This window comes from Rhinatrema bivittatum, chromosome 10, assembly GCF_901001135.1.
Source record: "Rhinatrema bivittatum chromosome 10, aRhiBiv1.1, whole genome shotgun sequence".
Classification (NCBI taxonomy): Eukaryota; Metazoa; Chordata; class Amphibia; order Gymnophiona; family Rhinatrematidae; genus Rhinatrema; species Rhinatrema bivittatum.
In genome coordinates, this window is record NC_042624.1 from 121,908,128 (window position 1) to 121,925,350 (window position 17,223).

General features: G+C 46.9%; 2 protein-coding genes across 4 annotated transcripts in view; one reads left to right on the plus strand and one right to left on the minus strand.

Moving 5' to 3' along the window:
* Positions 1-1,868: 1,868 nt before the first annotated feature.
* On the minus strand, positions 1,869-16,892 carry TMEM53 (transmembrane protein 53). The gene is made up of 3 exons (XM_029618729.1): positions 16,739-16,892; positions 3,894-3,985; positions 1,869-2,722 (listed from the first exon to the last, which is right to left on the minus strand). Exons 1-3 carry the CDS (start codon positions 16,800-16,802, stop codon positions 2,039-2,041), a joined length of 840 nt encoding a protein of 279 aa, XP_029474589.1. The 5' UTR covers positions 16,803-16,892; the 3' UTR covers positions 1,869-2,038.
* A 216-nt stretch (positions 16,893-17,108) lies between these two features.
* Positions 17,109-17,223, plus strand: part of ARMH1 (armadillo like helical domain containing 1) — a 48,525-nt gene continuing 48,410 nt past the window's right edge. For all 3 annotated transcript variants that reach the window (XM_029618868.1, XM_029618864.1, XM_029618869.1), the window contains exon 1: positions 17,109-17,205. The gene's annotated coding sequence lies outside the window, so the exon portion shown is untranslated. The remainder of the gene's footprint in view (positions 17,206-17,223) is intronic.

The window sequence follows — 17,223 nt, forward strand, 5'->3', positions numbered from 1 at the left end:
GTCTGATCTGTAGAAAGGCACGGGCAGGAGAGAGAAAGGAGGGTACTGGCCTAAGGCACAAGGCAGGGGAGGCCTGCCTACAATCAGACACAACTTCTAGGGGCAGAGCTGAGCTTAGAACTCCTGGCCTAAGGCACAAGGCAGGGGAGGCCTGCCTACAGTCACACACAACTTCTGGGGCAGAGCTGAGCTTAGAACTCCTGGCCTAAGGCACAAGGCAGGGGAGGCCTGCCTACAGTCACACACAACTTCTGGGGCAGAGCTGAGCTTAGAACTCCTGGCCTAAGGCACAAGGCAGGGGAGGCCTGCCTACGGTCACACACAACTTCTGGGGCAGAGCTGAGCTTAGAACTCCTGGCCTAAGGCACAAGGCAGGGGAGGCCTGCCTACGGTCACACACAACTTCTGGGGCAGAGCTCAGCTTAGAACTCCTGGCCTAAGGCACAAGACAGGGGAGGCCTGCCTACAGTCACACACAACTTCTGGGGCAGAGCTGAGCTTAGAACTCCTGGCCTAAGGCACAAGGCAGGGGAGGCCTGCCTACGGTCACACACAACTTCTGGGGCAGAGCTGAGCTTAGAACTCCTGGCCTAAGGCACAAGGCAGGGGAGGCCTGCCTACGTCACACACAACTTCTGGGGCAGAGCTGAGCTTAGAACTCCTGGCCTAAGGCACAAGGCAGGGGAGGCCTGCCTACAGTCACACACAACTTCTGGGGCAGAGCTGAGCTTAGAACTCCAGGACCTCCTCAGATTACTTTGAAAGGTAGGCTAAACATGCACAGGTCTCCGGCTATCAGAAGCCTTCTGGGTGCATGCATGTATGTATGTATATGTGTTTGATTTATTCATCTGTGTAAGTGGACTGCAAATGACCTTGGTAATGGGATATCAGACGCCTAAATGAGCAGAATTTTAAAAAGCATATCTGTGCATGAAGAACTGTGCCCAGGGGCAGAGCTGGTGTGCAGATAAATATACGTGCCCCCATTTACACTGGCTCCCGAGCATGCCACCCAGGGGCACACGCGTAAACCCTCTTTGAAAATTCAGCCTCTTATGAAAGGAGCCTCTAAGTGTCCCTGCTCATTGGGCCTCATGTGGTGGGCTAAGTGTTTCCACATCAGCGAGCTCTGGGGCTCCGTCTACAACGATTGCAGTCTCTAATCCCCTGCGACTCCGACGGGGGCTCAGATTGAGCGCCCGCTTCCTAATGCACGGGCATCCACACATCCCCTGCGTGCCCGATGCAATATTCTAATGAGAAAGAAATCGAAGCAGCGTACAAAAAGAGAAAGGTGCGTTTCTGGCACTTGAAAGTATATTGGGCACACGGACCTCTAAATTGTGCTTCCTAGCAAAAGTGCATTGCCTACATGAAGTTACAGAAATCTGCAAACGTGAGGAAGCAGCCAGAGTTTTAAGGTCTCCTTTGGCTCATCATCGTGCTCTGCTCCTTGTATATAATCTCTATAGACAGGTTTTTAGTTTGTTCTAACCCCAAATAACTACATCTTCTACTGACAACCCTACCTTACAAGGGGAACATCAATCGCAACCCAGAGGACCACACTTTTTATGTTTCTCATGAGTAAACTTTGCTCCTCCTCCAGAGCTGGAGTTCATTTTTTGGCATTAAAAAGAGTGCACCGAGCACTTTCTTGCAATGGGCGGAAATAGCTACTGTGGTTTACCTGCAATGGACGCTATCCCAGCATTAGATGTGCTAATCTCCTTGCCGCATCGTACGCTATTGTTGCGAGAGCTAGGCTAGGCGCACCTTACTGCGTCGCCCTGCAGACGTTCTAGCTCGCAGCTGTGCACGAAGGCTGCAGGGCTGGAAAGAAGCAGAAAACGTTTGAGTCTTGCTCGAAGGGGGAGCCAAGACTTTATTTTGCAGGATGAAATGCTTTGGAAATCCAGAGACCTTACTTCTTTCAATACTCAAATCAATTTCTCTCATACACCACCCCCCATTCTGCGGTAGGGCTTTTTTTTTTTTAGTTATCCCATGGTCTGTATGCCTCAGGGGGGGGCAGTTAACGCTTCCTGTGGTAAGGCCCTACAGGGCAGTGCAAACAAGACATGAGGAAGCACGTGCAGGCCTCTATGTACTTTGCTGGGTGCTCCCGTAAATGGTTCACATGCTCAGACTTGGTGAACACAACCACCTCAATCCGTTGGCCACGCATCCGCCGTGCCTGCACCATCTCCTCTATATCTTGGGCGCTGATGATTTTGTCTGCCTTGGAGTACAGGTAGAGGTGGGGCCAGGTGGAGTAATCCTTCTTCATGGCATCGTAGTGGCTCTCGTGGAGAAATCGCGTGAAGGGGTAGAGGACTATGCGGAACACGACCACCACAATGATGAAGACCAGCAAGATGACCATCCGGAAGAGGAAGTTGGTCTGGGATATCAGCACGGTGTTCAAGGCCCGGATGGAGCCCAGCACGTTGCGATTGCCAGGGCCGCTGTCGAACACCGTGCCCACCACCTTCAGCATGCAGAACTGGCGATGGCAGTGCAGCAGCTGCACGATGTAGCGGTACATCATCATCCCGTTATTGCTGAAGACGTGGAAAAAGATGGGGCTCTTATCAATCTCATAGTCAAAGAGGAGCTCCAGCAGCTTCTTGGCATACAACCGCAGCGTCCTGCGGCCAAGAGATTCCGAGAAGAACGCCGACATCCATGGTGACGTGTAACGGATTACGGTGCAGCCCTAGAGGAACAGACAGTGTTTGCATCAGTTCTCCACAGGCACTAGCATTGCTATTTTGGGTAAGGTTTACCTCCCAGCAAAAGCAGCATAACTGGGGGTGGAGCGGCTTTCCCTGAATTGGCTTGGCAATACAGCACCAGGAACCAGAGCTGTAGCACTTCTTAACTTACTGCAAAGCCCCGATTCTTTCAACCACATTTAGGGAAATAACATCAATTTTAAGGAAATCCCTTTGTCAACAGAAGACAGAGGAAAGGTTTCTGCAATCCTGGGATGCTGGAGAAATGGGAAGCATCTGAATGGCCCCTGGGATTGCTCCTGGCTCCCAGCAGGAGCAGAGCATTCCCCATGGGGAGAGGGAAGGCACCTGAAGATCAGAGGAGAAATGAGGGAGCAGGCTGTGGAGTTACAGGCTCCTGGGCTCCCCTGGTGAGAGCTGGGAGGATGTCTCACACACATTATCCGTTCCAGCAGTCTCTCCTTTCAGAAGCCACACGTCTTCCAGTGACATCAGCACATGAACCATTCTGCCAGTAAGCGGCTCACTCTACCCTCGCTCACCAGCTCCTCTCGGCCTTAGACATCCCGCATTCAGCTGGGGCCTGAAGGACTCGCTTTGAACCCACGTGGTCCAAACACAAGGCTTGGGCCCTGCCCCTGGCAGCGAAGGAAGGAGGAGCGCGAAGGCTGCACAAATGAGAGAGGCCAGTGATGGTGAATGCAGGGGATCTAAAGGGGGGAGGGAAGGAGCAAGCCTCTCTCCCCCAATACCTCTCCTCTCTCTCCAGTATCCCCCTCTCTCCCACTCCCCGCATCCCTCCTTCATTGCCTCTCATCCCATTCCCCCTCCTCTTCTCCCTGCTCCCACTCCTCCTCCTCCTGTTGCGCTCCCTCATCGGCTGAGCCTTTGCCTGTTTCTGGTGGGGGTCCTCACACTCTTGGTACTTGATGATCTTCTCTCCTTACAGTACAGAAGTCGCTTTAGGTCTGACATTTCTATTAGGAAGGTTGTTTTCTAGGAATGAATTGTACTCGGATTTATGGGAAGAATGTATCTAAGAACGACTGTTACTGAAAAGCAGAAGATAAATCAAATTTAAAGTACAAACTGGCCCTGGGAATGCATCGCAAGCGTCGCCCGCTGCCGAGAGGCTCCATGCACTCTACTAACCTGGTTCCGGTAGATGTCACTATATTTTGCCAGATATGGATCCTTGCATCCGCCCCATCCAAGCAGAATCACCACCGGCGCCTTGCAGGTTTCTGCAGAACAAGTCAGGAATTGGAGCAGGCCAGAGACAGAAAGAGAGAGACACACTCAGCACTGCAGGATGAGAGAGAGCACCTGGTGATCCAGGGTCCAAGCCCCACCACCACTACCACTTTACTCCTAACCTAGAAAGAAAATGACCGGCTAGATCAGAGACTCGGAGAATGGATCCCGGGTGAGCCGCTCAAAAAGGGCCTGGCCTCTGGGTGCTGGAGGGAAGTCAGGTGCTTAGCACAGATTTTTAGCTTTAAGCCCCTACCTTAAACGCCCATATCTCGGCAACCAGCCGTACTGAAGCCAATGCTCAGTCTTAGCACTCACATCCCTCTTCCCTCCCAGGAGCCATAGAAGACCCCCCCACACACACACACTCTCCTCTGCTTTGTAAGTTTGGTGTGTGCGGTGTAATCGTAAATCTGAAATAAAATATAAAAAAACCAAAGTTTCCCTGAGATTGCCCCCCTGATCTCCCTCATCTTGTAAAAAAAAAGAAAGTTGCCTCATGATCCCCCCTCCCACTGATCTTGAAAACAAAGCTCTCCCCACAAACCCCAAAAGCTCCCATGACAGAGGCAAACCTGCAAACGTCCTGGCATGCGGCATTGCTCTGACCCCAGGCTGGTAGCAGGTTAGCCTCCGTCCTCTGGGTTCAGTAACTGCTGCTGGGTAAAATGGCGGAGGCTACAGGGAAGAGCAAGGTAACTGCTTGTATGGATAAAAGGGAGGTCACTCCTTACAAACCAAGATGTGAATAAGCGCATGAAGCAAAAAGAGCTGACAGATTTTCAGAAGGCATTAAAGTCCCTCAGGAGAGACTCCTCGGAAAACCAAAACGTCATGGGCTAGGAGGCTGGGGTAGAAAGCAAAGAGGCAAACAGTGGAGTAACTTATTCATTCATAATCTGGAAAAGGGAGCAATGACCGAGAGGACACAAAACTATTCAAAGTGGTCAAAACATGAGCACAGGGTGAGAAAAGGAGGAAGGACCATGCAAGACTGGGGAACCGAGCATCTAAATGGCAGAGGATAGTTCCTGTGAACAGAAGGGGAAAGTCATCGTCATTACAGGTATACAGTGCTAGAATCAGTACCCAGAAAAAGGATCCTGCAATCATTGCTGAGAATAAATAAGTCATCGTCATTACGGGTATACAGTGCTAGAATCAGTACCCAGAAAAAGGATCCTGCAATCATTGCTGAGAATAAATAAGTCATCGTCATTACAGGTATACAGTGCTAGAATCAGTACCCAGAAAAAGGATCCTGCAATCATTGCTGAGAATAAATAAGTCATCGTCATTACGGGTATACAGTGCTAGAATCAGTACCCAGAAAAAGGATCCTGCAATCATTGCTGAGAATAAATAAGTCATCGTCATTACGGGTATACAGTGCTAGAATCAGTACCCAGAAAAAGGATCCTGCAATCATTGCTGAGAATAAATTGAAATCCTAGGCTCAAAGATTAGCAGCGGTCAAACAAAAGCAAAAAACTGTTAGAATTATTCAGAATGAGAGAGAGAATATCATAATATAAAAGAGAGTGGGGAAGAGATATTTCTAGCCTTTCAAGCAGGTCTAGGACTAGAGGTCATGCCATGAAGTTGGAGAAAGTTATTTTTTCACTAACAAACAATGCTGTGGACTTTATTGACAGAGGATGTAGTGAAGGCCAATATTCAAAAACCCAGAAAATGTTAATGGGATATTCAGAGGGAGAAGCAGCTCAGTGAATATCCCTGATTGAAGTTATCTGGCCTCGTGTGATCGGATAACTTTAGAGTTAACTGGCTATATTGAAAAGAGTATAGCCGGTTAAGTGGAGCTGCAGGATTAAAAAAAAAAAACTACTGAATTCAACATTGAAAAATAACAGCAACAAAACCTTACATCAAAATTATTCAACACAATTCCTCAAATAATGACACCTCAATAGCTGAACCACTGTGGGGAAACACCATCATCATAGGAATTGTGTTCATAAACATCCAATATTTTTTATATTTTTGTTGCAAATAAAAAAAATGTTTTAGATGTTAAATCTTTCATTCAACAATGTTCAAAATATTCAAAGCTATTTAGCTCTTATCAAGGCAAGAAAGTCAACCAACAACCAGACGCTGACAGCATTTCGGGAACTCTCTGCTTCAGGAGAACTCGCCATCTTGGTCACACATGAGAGAGAAAGGGCCTGAGTGTGTATGTGTGAGAGTGTGTGTGCGAGAGTGTGAGAGAGTGTGGGTGTATATGAGAAAGAGGAGAAAGTTTGTGCGTCCCCTTCACCTCCTCCCGTCCCCCAATAATCCATGACAATTGTGGGGTGACATTCCCAGGTATGGAGAGCAGAAGGTTTTACAATCTTTATTAGTTTTACGTATGGGTGTTATTTGATGGGTCTGCTGATTTGAAATATTTAAATTGGTGTTTGGGAAATTTTATAAACATTTTATAAAAGTTTAATACTTTTTAATTATTGGATGTTCTATTCATATTAATTATCAGTATGGATTTACTATTAGGATTCATGTTTTATATTTCTTGATGTTTTATGAGAAATGGTGATGTTGCTGTTTTTCCATTATTGCACTGCATACAGAGTTGGGGGTTTCCAGTTCAGTTTTTGTTCGCATGTTTCTATTTAAACTTTATGGTCTCTTTATTCTATATTTGGCGAGGGTCTGTCTATGTTTTGCCTGTGTGACTGAGGGGGAGATATTCTGCTAGCATGTAGCTTATGTGTAGGAATCTACAGCACTTGGCTTCTTCTTTTTTCTTAATAGGAGGTGTATTGGTGTTTTAGGGCTTGGTGTAATATTTGCATTGTTGCCTTTTCATGGATAAGATTGTTAGTGTTTGAGTGCTGGCAATTAGTCCTACTTTGGTGTGGGAAGTTTATTATATTAGTATACTCATGACTTTCTGAGGGCCAAGCCTAACCCAACATATGCTATAATAGGCCTAATATAGGGGTTCCAAGTAACATAATATAAAAATATGCAAATTTATGCAAAAGAAGGGGAGGGAATAAATACTACTACCCCCCTGCCCTCAAGTGTCCAGTCACGGTCTGGGGAAAAGTTGGCCACTCACTTCCAGCATTATTTTTCAATGACTGTCTTTCTGGCTAAGATCATAGTGCAGGGTCTGAGAAGGATTCCTTCCTGGTCTTTTGGCTGAGAACAAGAACCTGTACAATATAAGAGTTGGTCTGGGGGGTGGGTCACGCCCTGCCGTTTGACCCCCTTTGGGAACACGTTTACTTTACAACCATTGTCAGAGCAGGAGGATTAAACCTCCTGCTTAAAAAGCCCCTCATTTTTCCTATCAATAGCACCCAGCACTAACGGTCGGGCAAACAGACCTCTTCAGTATCAGTCGTCCCCTTCATGACAAAACATTGCAAGAATCTGAGCAAGCAGCACATAAGAACATAAGCACCACCATGCTGGGTCAGCCCAAAGGTCCATCAAACCCAGCATCCTGGCTCAGACAGTGGCCAATCCCTAAAAGCAGAATCAATTTCTTGCTGCTCACTCCCAATGACGAGTGGTAGGTCTCCCTGAGTCCCATGGTTAATAACTATTTATGGACTTTTCCAAACCCTTGTTAAACCCCGCAATGCTAGCTGCCTTGACTGCATCCTCCAGCAACGAATTCCACAGCTTGATTGTGCATTAAATAATCAAACATTCAACCATGTCCCCTAGCCAACCCTCTCGGTTCACCTAATGAAAGCCACACGTGCTCAAGGCCACCCCCGAGAGTCTTTTCTCAATGAAAAAGCTTAAATCTAAACAGGCAGAGTACAGATGAGAGCTAGACCTCTTCCAGCCTTTTCTTCTTTGCAGGTGATCCAGTCTGTCAGTTCTCTGTAAATGCAGGAGTATGACTGCCTTGTTAGTTCACTTGAGTGCATGGAAATAAAGGTCAATACAAAAATATATCAGGCAATACCTTTTTACTGGACTAGCTTGTTCTCTTTTCCCTCCCCGGGGCCAATGTAAAAACACATTTTAGCACAGACTTTTCCATGTTAAAATAACTCGGATAAGAAGTTTTGGGATATTTATCAAGGAAACAACATATGCTAATTTCCCAGTAAACCCCACTCTAGGATTAGCGTGTCTGTATGTAAATCCCATGTTAATCAAAGAAGTACCTATTACTCGGAAATGTAGGGAGGTGCACTAAAGGCGGAACTGCTTTGAACCAGTCTTTTTATCATGGGAAATTTAACTCCTGGCTCTGAACTGGAGTTAAACTTCCCAAGGTGGTTCAGGCCACAGGTATAGTCTACGTCCAACAAACCTGACATAAACTATGGAGAAATTTATAGTCTTACCTGATCATCTCCTTTCCTTGATTCCAGCCTGACCAGTCCAGATGCATGGGTTTTGCTCTCCAGACAGAACAAAAAGTTTGCTGACATCACCCCTTATAGGATCCAGTGCTGCACTCAGTCTTCCAGTATTCAATGTGACAAGCTAAATAAGGTGTAACTAATCTCCCCTGCCTTAAAACCCAAGGACTTCCAGGCAACAAAAACATATGATAAAAATACTGCCTCTGTATCGCTCCATGGTGAGACTGCACCTTGAATACTGTGTACAATTCTGGTCGCTGCATCTCAAAAAAGATATAATTGCGATGTAGAAAGTACAGAGAAGGGCAACCAAAATGATAAAGGGAATGGAACGGCTCCCCTATGAGGAAAGACTAAACAGGTTAGGGCTGTTCAGCTTGGAGAAGAGACGGCTGAGGGGGGATATGTTAGAGATGTTTAAAATCATGAGAGGTCTAGAACGGGTAGATGTGAATCAGATATTTACACTTTCGAATAATAGAAGGACTAGGGGGCATTCCATGAAGTTAGCAAGTAGCACATTTAAGACTAATCGGAGAAAATTATTTTTCACTCAATGCACAATAAAGCTCTGGAATTTGTTGCCAGAGGATGTGGTTAGTGCAGTTAGTGTAGCTGGGTTCAAAAAAGATTTGGATAAGTTCTTGGAGGAGAAGTCCATTAATGGCTATTAATCAAGTTTACTTAGGGAATAGCCACTGCTATTAATTGCATCAGTAGCATGGGATCTTCTTAGTGTTTGGGTAATTGCCAGGTTCATCCTTAGGACATCTCTTATTGGTCCAAAAGGACTGAAATTTACTAAAGGGCCTACACTGTTGGCTGCCTGACTTCCCTTCTGTCTTCCACTTTAGAGCTCAATGACGATGCCTTGCTGCAGCAGAACACAAAGCCCCTTTAGGCTTATCTTCTGGCAACCTGCGAACTTTAGATTCTCTCAAGGCCTTCATGAAATTCTCCAGATCTTCCCCTTAAAGGGAATCTTTAGCAGCTGAACCTTGGAGATGGAATCCGCCCACGAGTTGCACAGCCAAATGGAAGCCACACTCCTAGCTGGGGCGCAAACCAAATAATAAGAGGCATTCTCCAAAAAGGTCGCCCTCAGTTCCATCTGAGCCTCTTCATCCAGAACAGAACAAGGACCTGGAATACGCCGAGTCAAAAGTAGTCTGGCCCTAGCCACAATCCCACTGCATGGAGCTGTTTAGACTGCTCGACCAGACATCTCAGAGGCCTTCTTAAGTACAGACTCAACGTTTCTGTCCTGTGCATCCTTAAGAGATGACCTACCCTCCACATGGATAATGGTTCTTCTAGTGACCGTACAAACCAGTACGTCCATCTTAGGAGCCTTCAGCTTCTCCCTTACCTGTGCATTCAGGCAATAAAGCCTCTTAATAACCTTTTCTCCTTTAAAATTGGCCTCTAGTCAGTCCCATTCCCTACAAATCAATTCCCTGATAGATTTCTAGAGAGAAAAGACCTTGGATGGTTTTCACAACCCCAGCAGGATTGAATTCTCTGCAGAATTCTTATTGTCTTCCCCCTTCCCCAGTACAATATTCAAAATCTGCAAAGACTGAAACATTAAGGAAGGCAGCTCCTCCTTATGAAAGTGGCAAATCATTGGAGAATCACCATCCTTCCTGAGAGAATACATCCCTCCTCCAATTTCCCATCACTCACACTGCCTTTCTTTCCCTTAAGAGCCAGCAAAGAAGTGTCTGAACCAGAGGACTTAGCCTCCAGATCAGGCCAGACAAGTGGGTTTTGCATCCCTAGCAGCAGATGGAGGCAGAGAACCAAACTTTTCAGGCTCTGCTACATAACCGGGAGTGCATCCTGCAGTCCCTCAGTGTTTCTCTGTCTCCAGCAGGTGGTAGAGGTGAAAACCTGCAGCCTGAGAGAAATTATAAAAGAAAAAAAAAAGCGAGAGAAAGAAAGTTTTAGATTATATTTAGGAGAGGCTCCCTGAGGTGCCAGGTCCCTCAGGTTGGCAGTTCCTGAGCAGCTTTAGCCTGTAGCATCCGGGGGTTCTGGGTTCCTTTCTCCTCCTGAAGGCTTCTTCCCCAAGGTTTTCTCCAGCAGCAGGGAAGGATTTATTCATTCTACCTAGACTTTATTCTTTGGTGGCTGCTGTGTCTTAAAAAAAACAAAAGGCAAGAGAGGAGTTAGCGGCTGGCTGTCAGGCTGTGCAGGAGCATCACTGACCTTCGCAGGGAAGAGGCTGAGTGCTCAAGATGACCGGAGAGTCGGGGTAGTGTTTTCAGCTCTGGCGGAGTGTCGGGGCAGTGTGCTCGGCTGCGAATTCATGCCGTGATCGGGCCAACATTTTAGCGCAGCAGGCAGACTCAGCTGCATGTGAGCATAATGGTGCCGACGTCAGCCTCTGAGCGCGGGAAGCTGTGTCGGGCCTGTGGTGCCAGTTGCTTTTGGTTTAATTCAGCCGCACTATGCCAGGACCCTCCAAGGTAGCAGGAGGCGTTAGAAGGGCCACTCGTTCCCAAGGCCCTGATAGGGACACCCCAGGGGGTGTTTGTCAGAGATTCATCGGCCCTTACTGCTGCAGGGGGTCTCCAGATCCAGTCTCTCGTGGTGGCTGTCTCAGCCCAATTTGGAGAAGGGAGTGGATCTGGAGGTTCCAGACTGGGTCGTGGTGACCACGATGCCAGCCTCAGAGGTTGCGGGGTCAAGGGGGGACGGCACAAGGACTGCAGTCACCAGTAAAAGCTTCCTGGTCTATCAATTGGTTAGAAACAAGGGTGGTGAGCAGGGCGTTGGTGGAGTTCCTTCTGCAGATTCGGAGTTTTCTCGTACAACAATAGTGGTGTATATCAATCGGCAGAGTGGGATGAAGAGTCGAGGTTGGCTCTGGAGGTTCAGGAATTGTTTGTCTGGGCAGAACAATATCTGGAAGGGATTGTGGCATCTCATGTGGCTGGAGTGGATAATGTACAGGCAGATTTTCTCAACAGGCAACAATTGGAAATGGGGGAATGTGAGCTGTCGACAGAGGCTTTGGATCTCACTTGAGCTAGGTGAGGCACTCCCCAGCCGGATCTTATGGCAACGCAAGGCAGTGCGGTTCTTCAGTTGCAGAAGAGAGGTAGGAGCCGAAGGGACCAACGCTCTGGTTCTTCCGTGGCCAACAGGAATCCTGATATTTATTTATTTATTTAGATTTATATTCCGCTTTTTGCACTTTTTTCAGCACTTCAAAGTGGATTACATTCAGGTACTGGAGGAATTTCCCTATCCCCAGAGGGCTTACAATCTATATACACGTTTCCTCCATGGCCTCTCGTGGGTCAAGTGTTGCGGCGCATAGAGTAACATCCGGGTAGAGTGGTTCTAGTAGCGCCACAGTGTCCGTGGCATCCATGGTGCGTGGATCTGATTCATCTTGCTGTGGACAAGCTCATATGGTTGGCTCATCTGCAAGGCCTGCTCAGGCAAGGGACTATCTTTTCAAATCAGGTGGATCACTTTGTCTCGCAGCTTGGCTTCTGAGAGGAAACGTTTAAGATCAAAAGGGTACTGGGAGCCTGTTGTGGCTATATTGCTACAGGCAAGGAGGCCAGCCACCTTGTTGGCTTATGTCAAGAGTATGGAGAGTGTTTGGTGTATAGAGGAGGGCCTGGATATTCCGCACATCTTGGCTTTTTGCAGCAGAGCTTGCCAAAGGATTTGGCCTTCAATTCACTTCAGATGATGGTGGCGGCTTTGGGTTGTCTTCGGGAGAGGTTACAGGGAAGACCTTTGGTTTCTCATCCAGTTATCATATGTTTTCTCAAGGGGGCCAAGCATTTGCGTCTGCCAGTGAGAAGAACATGTCCATCGTGGAATCTGAACTTGGTCTTGCAATGTCTTCGTGGTCCTCCATTTGAACCTTTACAGAAGGCATCACTGACCTCACCTTGAAAATGGTGTTTCTGGTAGCAATTTGTTCAGCCAGCAGGATTTTGGAGCTTCAGGCACTATCCTGTAGGGAACAGTTTTTGCGGATTTTGGAGGATGGAGTGACTTTGCGTACCATACCCTCATTTTTGCCGAAAGTGGTTTCTCCTTTCCACCTCAACCAGACAGTGGAATTACCGGCATTTCCGGATTTGTCTGCAGAGCGAGCGCATGTGAGAGCTCTTCACTTATTGGATGTGATGAGCTATCTTAAAGGTTACTAACAGTTTCAGATGATCAGATCATCTATTTGTTTTGTTCAGGGACACAAACAAAGGAGCCAAAGCATCTAAAGCCACTATTGTTCGGTGAATAAAAGGCCAGAAGGTTCCGGAGAGGTTGCAGCGCATTCTACTAGAGCGTAAGTGGCCTCTTGGGCGGAGTGTCAGTTGGGGTCACCTCAAGAGATTTGTAGAACAGCGATATGGTCCTCCCTTCACACTTTCCACTTAGATGTGCAGGCGCCAGAAGAGTTGAGCTTCGGTGAGGGTGTTTTGAGAGTGGATCTTTCAGGGGCCCTCCCAGAGTAGAGGAGCGTGGATACATCCCACTTATCAGGACTGAAGTGGAGTATAAACAGGAAAGGAAAATTGGTTCTTACCTGCAAATTTTCATTCCTGAAGTACCACAGATCAGTCCAGAGACCCAACCTCTGGTTCCAAAAGACTGGCATGTTTGTGATAAGTGTATCAATCAGAATGCCAAAGAGTGCACGTTATATATAACCAAGACGCTTTCTTGTTAGAGTTGACCAGTCATAATAGGCTTCATCGTGGGAGCAAGGTTGCTATATAACTCTGCCTTATTTATAATCATCGGTCAATGTCCGTGACAACATATGTATTTTTTAAAGATTTTTTTCAAATTTGTATCACCGCTGATTTACTAAGCTCTGAAGCCTTGAATTCTTAACACTCCCGACATGGTCCATGTTTCGAATGATGCCGTTCTTTATCAAGGGCTTATGATCAGCGTTGTACTTGTAGTTGGAAACGCCATGTTTGAGGTTTAAGATCCAAAAGACAAGCCCCAAACCACAGCACAGGTTGCCTGCCTATGTCTGCTGAAGACAGAGAATACTGGCAGGCCGAGTGCAGCACAGGACCCTGGAGGCAATGGCAGGAAACCTTTTCTGCTCTGTTTCAGTCTGTTGGCTGGGAAGCAAAACCCATGCATTTGGACTGGTCTGGCTGGCTGAAGAGGAATATTTTTTTTTAATGTCCAAAAAGCAAACCAAAAAGCTATGATACTTCAATAAAATGTAAACTCTCAAATACTATTTAGAGAAAGCAGGACACAGCCTCTATATGTACCACAAAGACACCAACTCCCTCCCTCCAGTTTCCATAGAACTACCATTCCCTCCCCTCCTGCTGCAGCCAAGCCAATGCATCGAGCTGGGATGCCACACCAGAGCTGCCATGCTGCAGCTGCTAGCACTGTCTTATGCCAGGCAGCCCTGGAAGAGAAGGCTTCCAGACCACTTTACCACAGCCTCCCCCTGGCAGAGCCCGTCAGGGCACAGGGGTGCTGAGCATTAGCAGCAATGGCTTGGTTATCTTTTTCTGTCTACCACCAGAGGCTTTAAAGTTTGAATCTGACCTGTGCCAGCTGTCCGGCCTGCAGTTTCACAACTGACTTTCATAGAAACCCCCTTCAGTCAATTTTGCTTTCTAATTTTTGATTGCATCTTCATGCAAATTATGTTTACTGTGCATTAAGGCATTCTGCCCAGCTGGCAGTGAGTCTGGTATCCTTAGTCTTGACCCTTCACATCCCACTTGATTAGTTTCATGTTGGATTTTACTTAATACAGGCTTCAGCAATGCTTCTCTTCTTAGAAGTCCTCAATGCTGTCAGAGCCGGCTCAAAGCTGAGCAGAGAAAAGCCATTTTTAGCACAGATTTACAGTTCCATGGTATGCAAATGACCCGCGAGTAAAAAAAAAAAAGTGCTCCTTTTCCATTTAGTGCGCTTTTAACTCACAGTCCAGTTGCCTGCCGTTGGCTTACTGCATCCTGCTGTACTGCAGGTTTCTACTGAATGAGCTAAAACTTAGCTCCGATTTTTATCAGATTAGTTCCACTATTTAGTAAACATGTTCATGAAAAAACAAACAAACATCCTGTCACATAATTGATGTAATTCATGACAGTTTCTGGGCATGCACTCACAGGACTAATTTAAAACATTTCTTAGTACTAACAAGCAAAGAAACGTATGCTTAGTCCAATAAAAAGATATCACCTCATATTTTTTTGTTTATTGATATTTATTTCTGTAGATGTAGAAACCCATAGGTCTGTCTGCAGGAGGGCCCAGCCAGCCTACAGGCTGAAGCTTGTGTTGGGGTGGGAAGGGTCTTGGGGATGGAGTTGTATGTATAGGAGTAAAGGGGTGTGTTGTGAATATGCAGACATTTTGTTAAATGATTTGGGGCGTGTCTATGAGGGGGATGGGATGAGTGTGTATGGCTACAGGTTGTAAGGGATGGGGATGGGATGATGACATGTTTGTGTAGGGAGATAGGGGATGGGACAAGGGTGTGAATAGGGTTATGAGGAGTGGAATGGGGGAGCAATGACATCAGGTTGTTTGTGTATAAGGTAATAAAATTGGGATGCGTTAAGACCTGTGGTGGAGTGTGTGTACTGGGTATATGGAGAAGAGATTAGATAAGGGTTATGTGCAGTAAGACTGCCACCTCATCTCAGCTGATCCAGTTCTGCTTTTAACCCATTGCATGCATGACAATATAGAGAGAGTCCATTTCAAAGAAGTTTGTTTGGCTAAATTAGGACTTAGATGGACAAATCCCAGAAGGTTTGTATTTCCAGCTGATTTGATCAACTCTGACTTATCTGGCTAAGATGGCTAAATACTTAGCTTAACAAGTCAGGATTTTTCAGGGTGGAGCAGTTATCTGGCTAACTTAGATAATGCTGATATTCAGTGTTTATTTGGCTAAGTTAGCTAGATAACTCTAGTACTTGATCCTTAACCTGCTATCTGCAGAACATGTCTGGTTAAATATATATGAAAAAAAATCCTTCTGGGCCTGCAGGCTCATCCCCCAGTCGTCGTGTCCCCCCCCCCCAAAAAAAAAAAAAAAAAAAAAAAAAAAAAGTACCTTAAAATATGTGAAGGTGTAGCACTTAATTCCCTCTAATAACCCCATAACTCCTAAAATTAAAAAAACAAAACAAAACAAAAAACCACAGGCTATAGTGTCCCAGGCCAGCTCTCCCTCTTTCCATGATATTTAAATCAAAGGCACCAAGTCAACTTCTGCATCCACTACACCCCCAATCCGAGCTGTAAACCAGTACAATCTTACCATGTTCTCAGCTGTTTCCAGCATTAGCTCTGAAGCAACACTAGAAACATGGTAACTACAATGTTGTCAGAGGAGACTTTGACAGCAACATTGTTAGCAATGCTCTACCAGATTCCAGCTTGTGTTTGGGTGGGCCCAAATGGGTGAGGAGGGTAGGATAGATGTTGCAGGCAGGTGGGGTGGGGTGAGGGGGGAAGGAGGAAACTCAGTATCTTTGATTTAAATAACACAATAAATAAATATTGTGGAAAATGGGGGGGGGGGGGGGCAGATCACTATGGTCCACATCTTTTTATTTAGAAGGTAAGTGGGACTGGGAAAATCAGGTGCTAGGCCTGCACATGTTTCACAGTATTTTAGGAGGGAAGCTAGATTATCAGGTTTGCAGGCCCAGAAATTGTTTATATTTTTTAGTTACCTGGCTATATTCTAAATATATCCAGTTAGAAGTTATCCAAGTAGTAATTTTAGGTTCGTATATTCAGACTTGTCCCACTGAATACCCATAACAATTTAGCCAGCTAACTTTAGCCGGATAATCTGTCTGCTCGCTGCTTTTCTGAATACTGACATCACAGTTCTGATTTTCTTAAGGAAATCAATACGAAAATGTGAACTAAAGCACCATGTATGCATGGGCAAAACCAGGAAGGGATCAGCCTGTTCACTTCATTTGGGGTTCCCGTGGTAACCCTAAGATGACACGAGGGGATATGTGTATGTGTGTTACAGGGGAAGAGGAAGGATGAGAGGGAGTAGAGGGACAGAATGAGGGTGCATGAGGGTAGGGGGTAGACAGGATGAGGGGAGCATTGTAGTCATATAAAATCCTGGCCAGGTCTTCCTCGAGACCTCTGTTGCCAAGGCAGCCAAGAAAGATCCATCAGTGTTTTCGGGGAAGGGCAGGAAGGAGGGAGCTGGCCACACAATGGTTTTCTCTAACGTGCTGAGATTTGGAACCAGAGGTCTGCTTCCTGCGTGTGAAATCTTCCTACTACACCCTCCAAACCTGGACCAAAGGGAGAGATGGGGTGGCGCTGCCCCTGGTCATACCGAGTTCCTCCCCCAAAAGGAGGCGATGCTGTTACCTAAGGCCGAGGGCAAGCTGGGGTCCGGAAAGACGATGGTGTAATCCAGGTCGGTGTCCTTCATACTGCCGCCGCTCCTGGACCTTGGTCCCCTGCAGATCCCGCATCCGGCCTTCAGGCACACCGGAAGCAGCCCGGGGGGGGGGGGCGCAGCCAATCCGACCGCGTAGCAGCAGTCAGCTGAGCCCCCACGCCCTAGCAACCGGCCGCGCTAACGCCAACCGTCGCCTAGCGACGCCAGCGTCCCTCACAATGGGGTAGAGTTGGTCGGTCGAGGTGCCCGCCCACTCGCACTCTAGGCAAGCAGCAATTGGCTGGAGCGCGGGGAAGGGGGCGCGTGATTGGCTGCTCTCTGTGTTTCTCCCGGAGAGCAGGGAGCAGGGTTTGTGTGCGTCCTGTAGCTCTTTGCTGGTTAAAGTCAGCGGGACCCCGTGCTCGGCAGCTTCCTGCTGCCTTCCAGTCTTTCGGTTAAGTCCGGGGTTTTA

Coding starts and splice junctions, on each gene's coding strand:
- TMEM53 (XM_029618729.1), bottom strand. CDS start 16,802: ATGAAGGACACCGACCTGGATTACACCATCGTCTTTCCGGACCCCAGC. Junction 3,986..16,738: donor CAGCTTGCCCTCGGCCTTAG/GTAACAGCATCG, acceptor CTTGTTCTGCAG/AAACCTGCAAGGCGCCGGTG. Junction 2,723..3,893: donor GTGACATCTACCGGAACCAG/GTTAGTAGAGTG, acceptor CTGTTCCTCTAG/GGCTGCACCGTAATCCGTTA.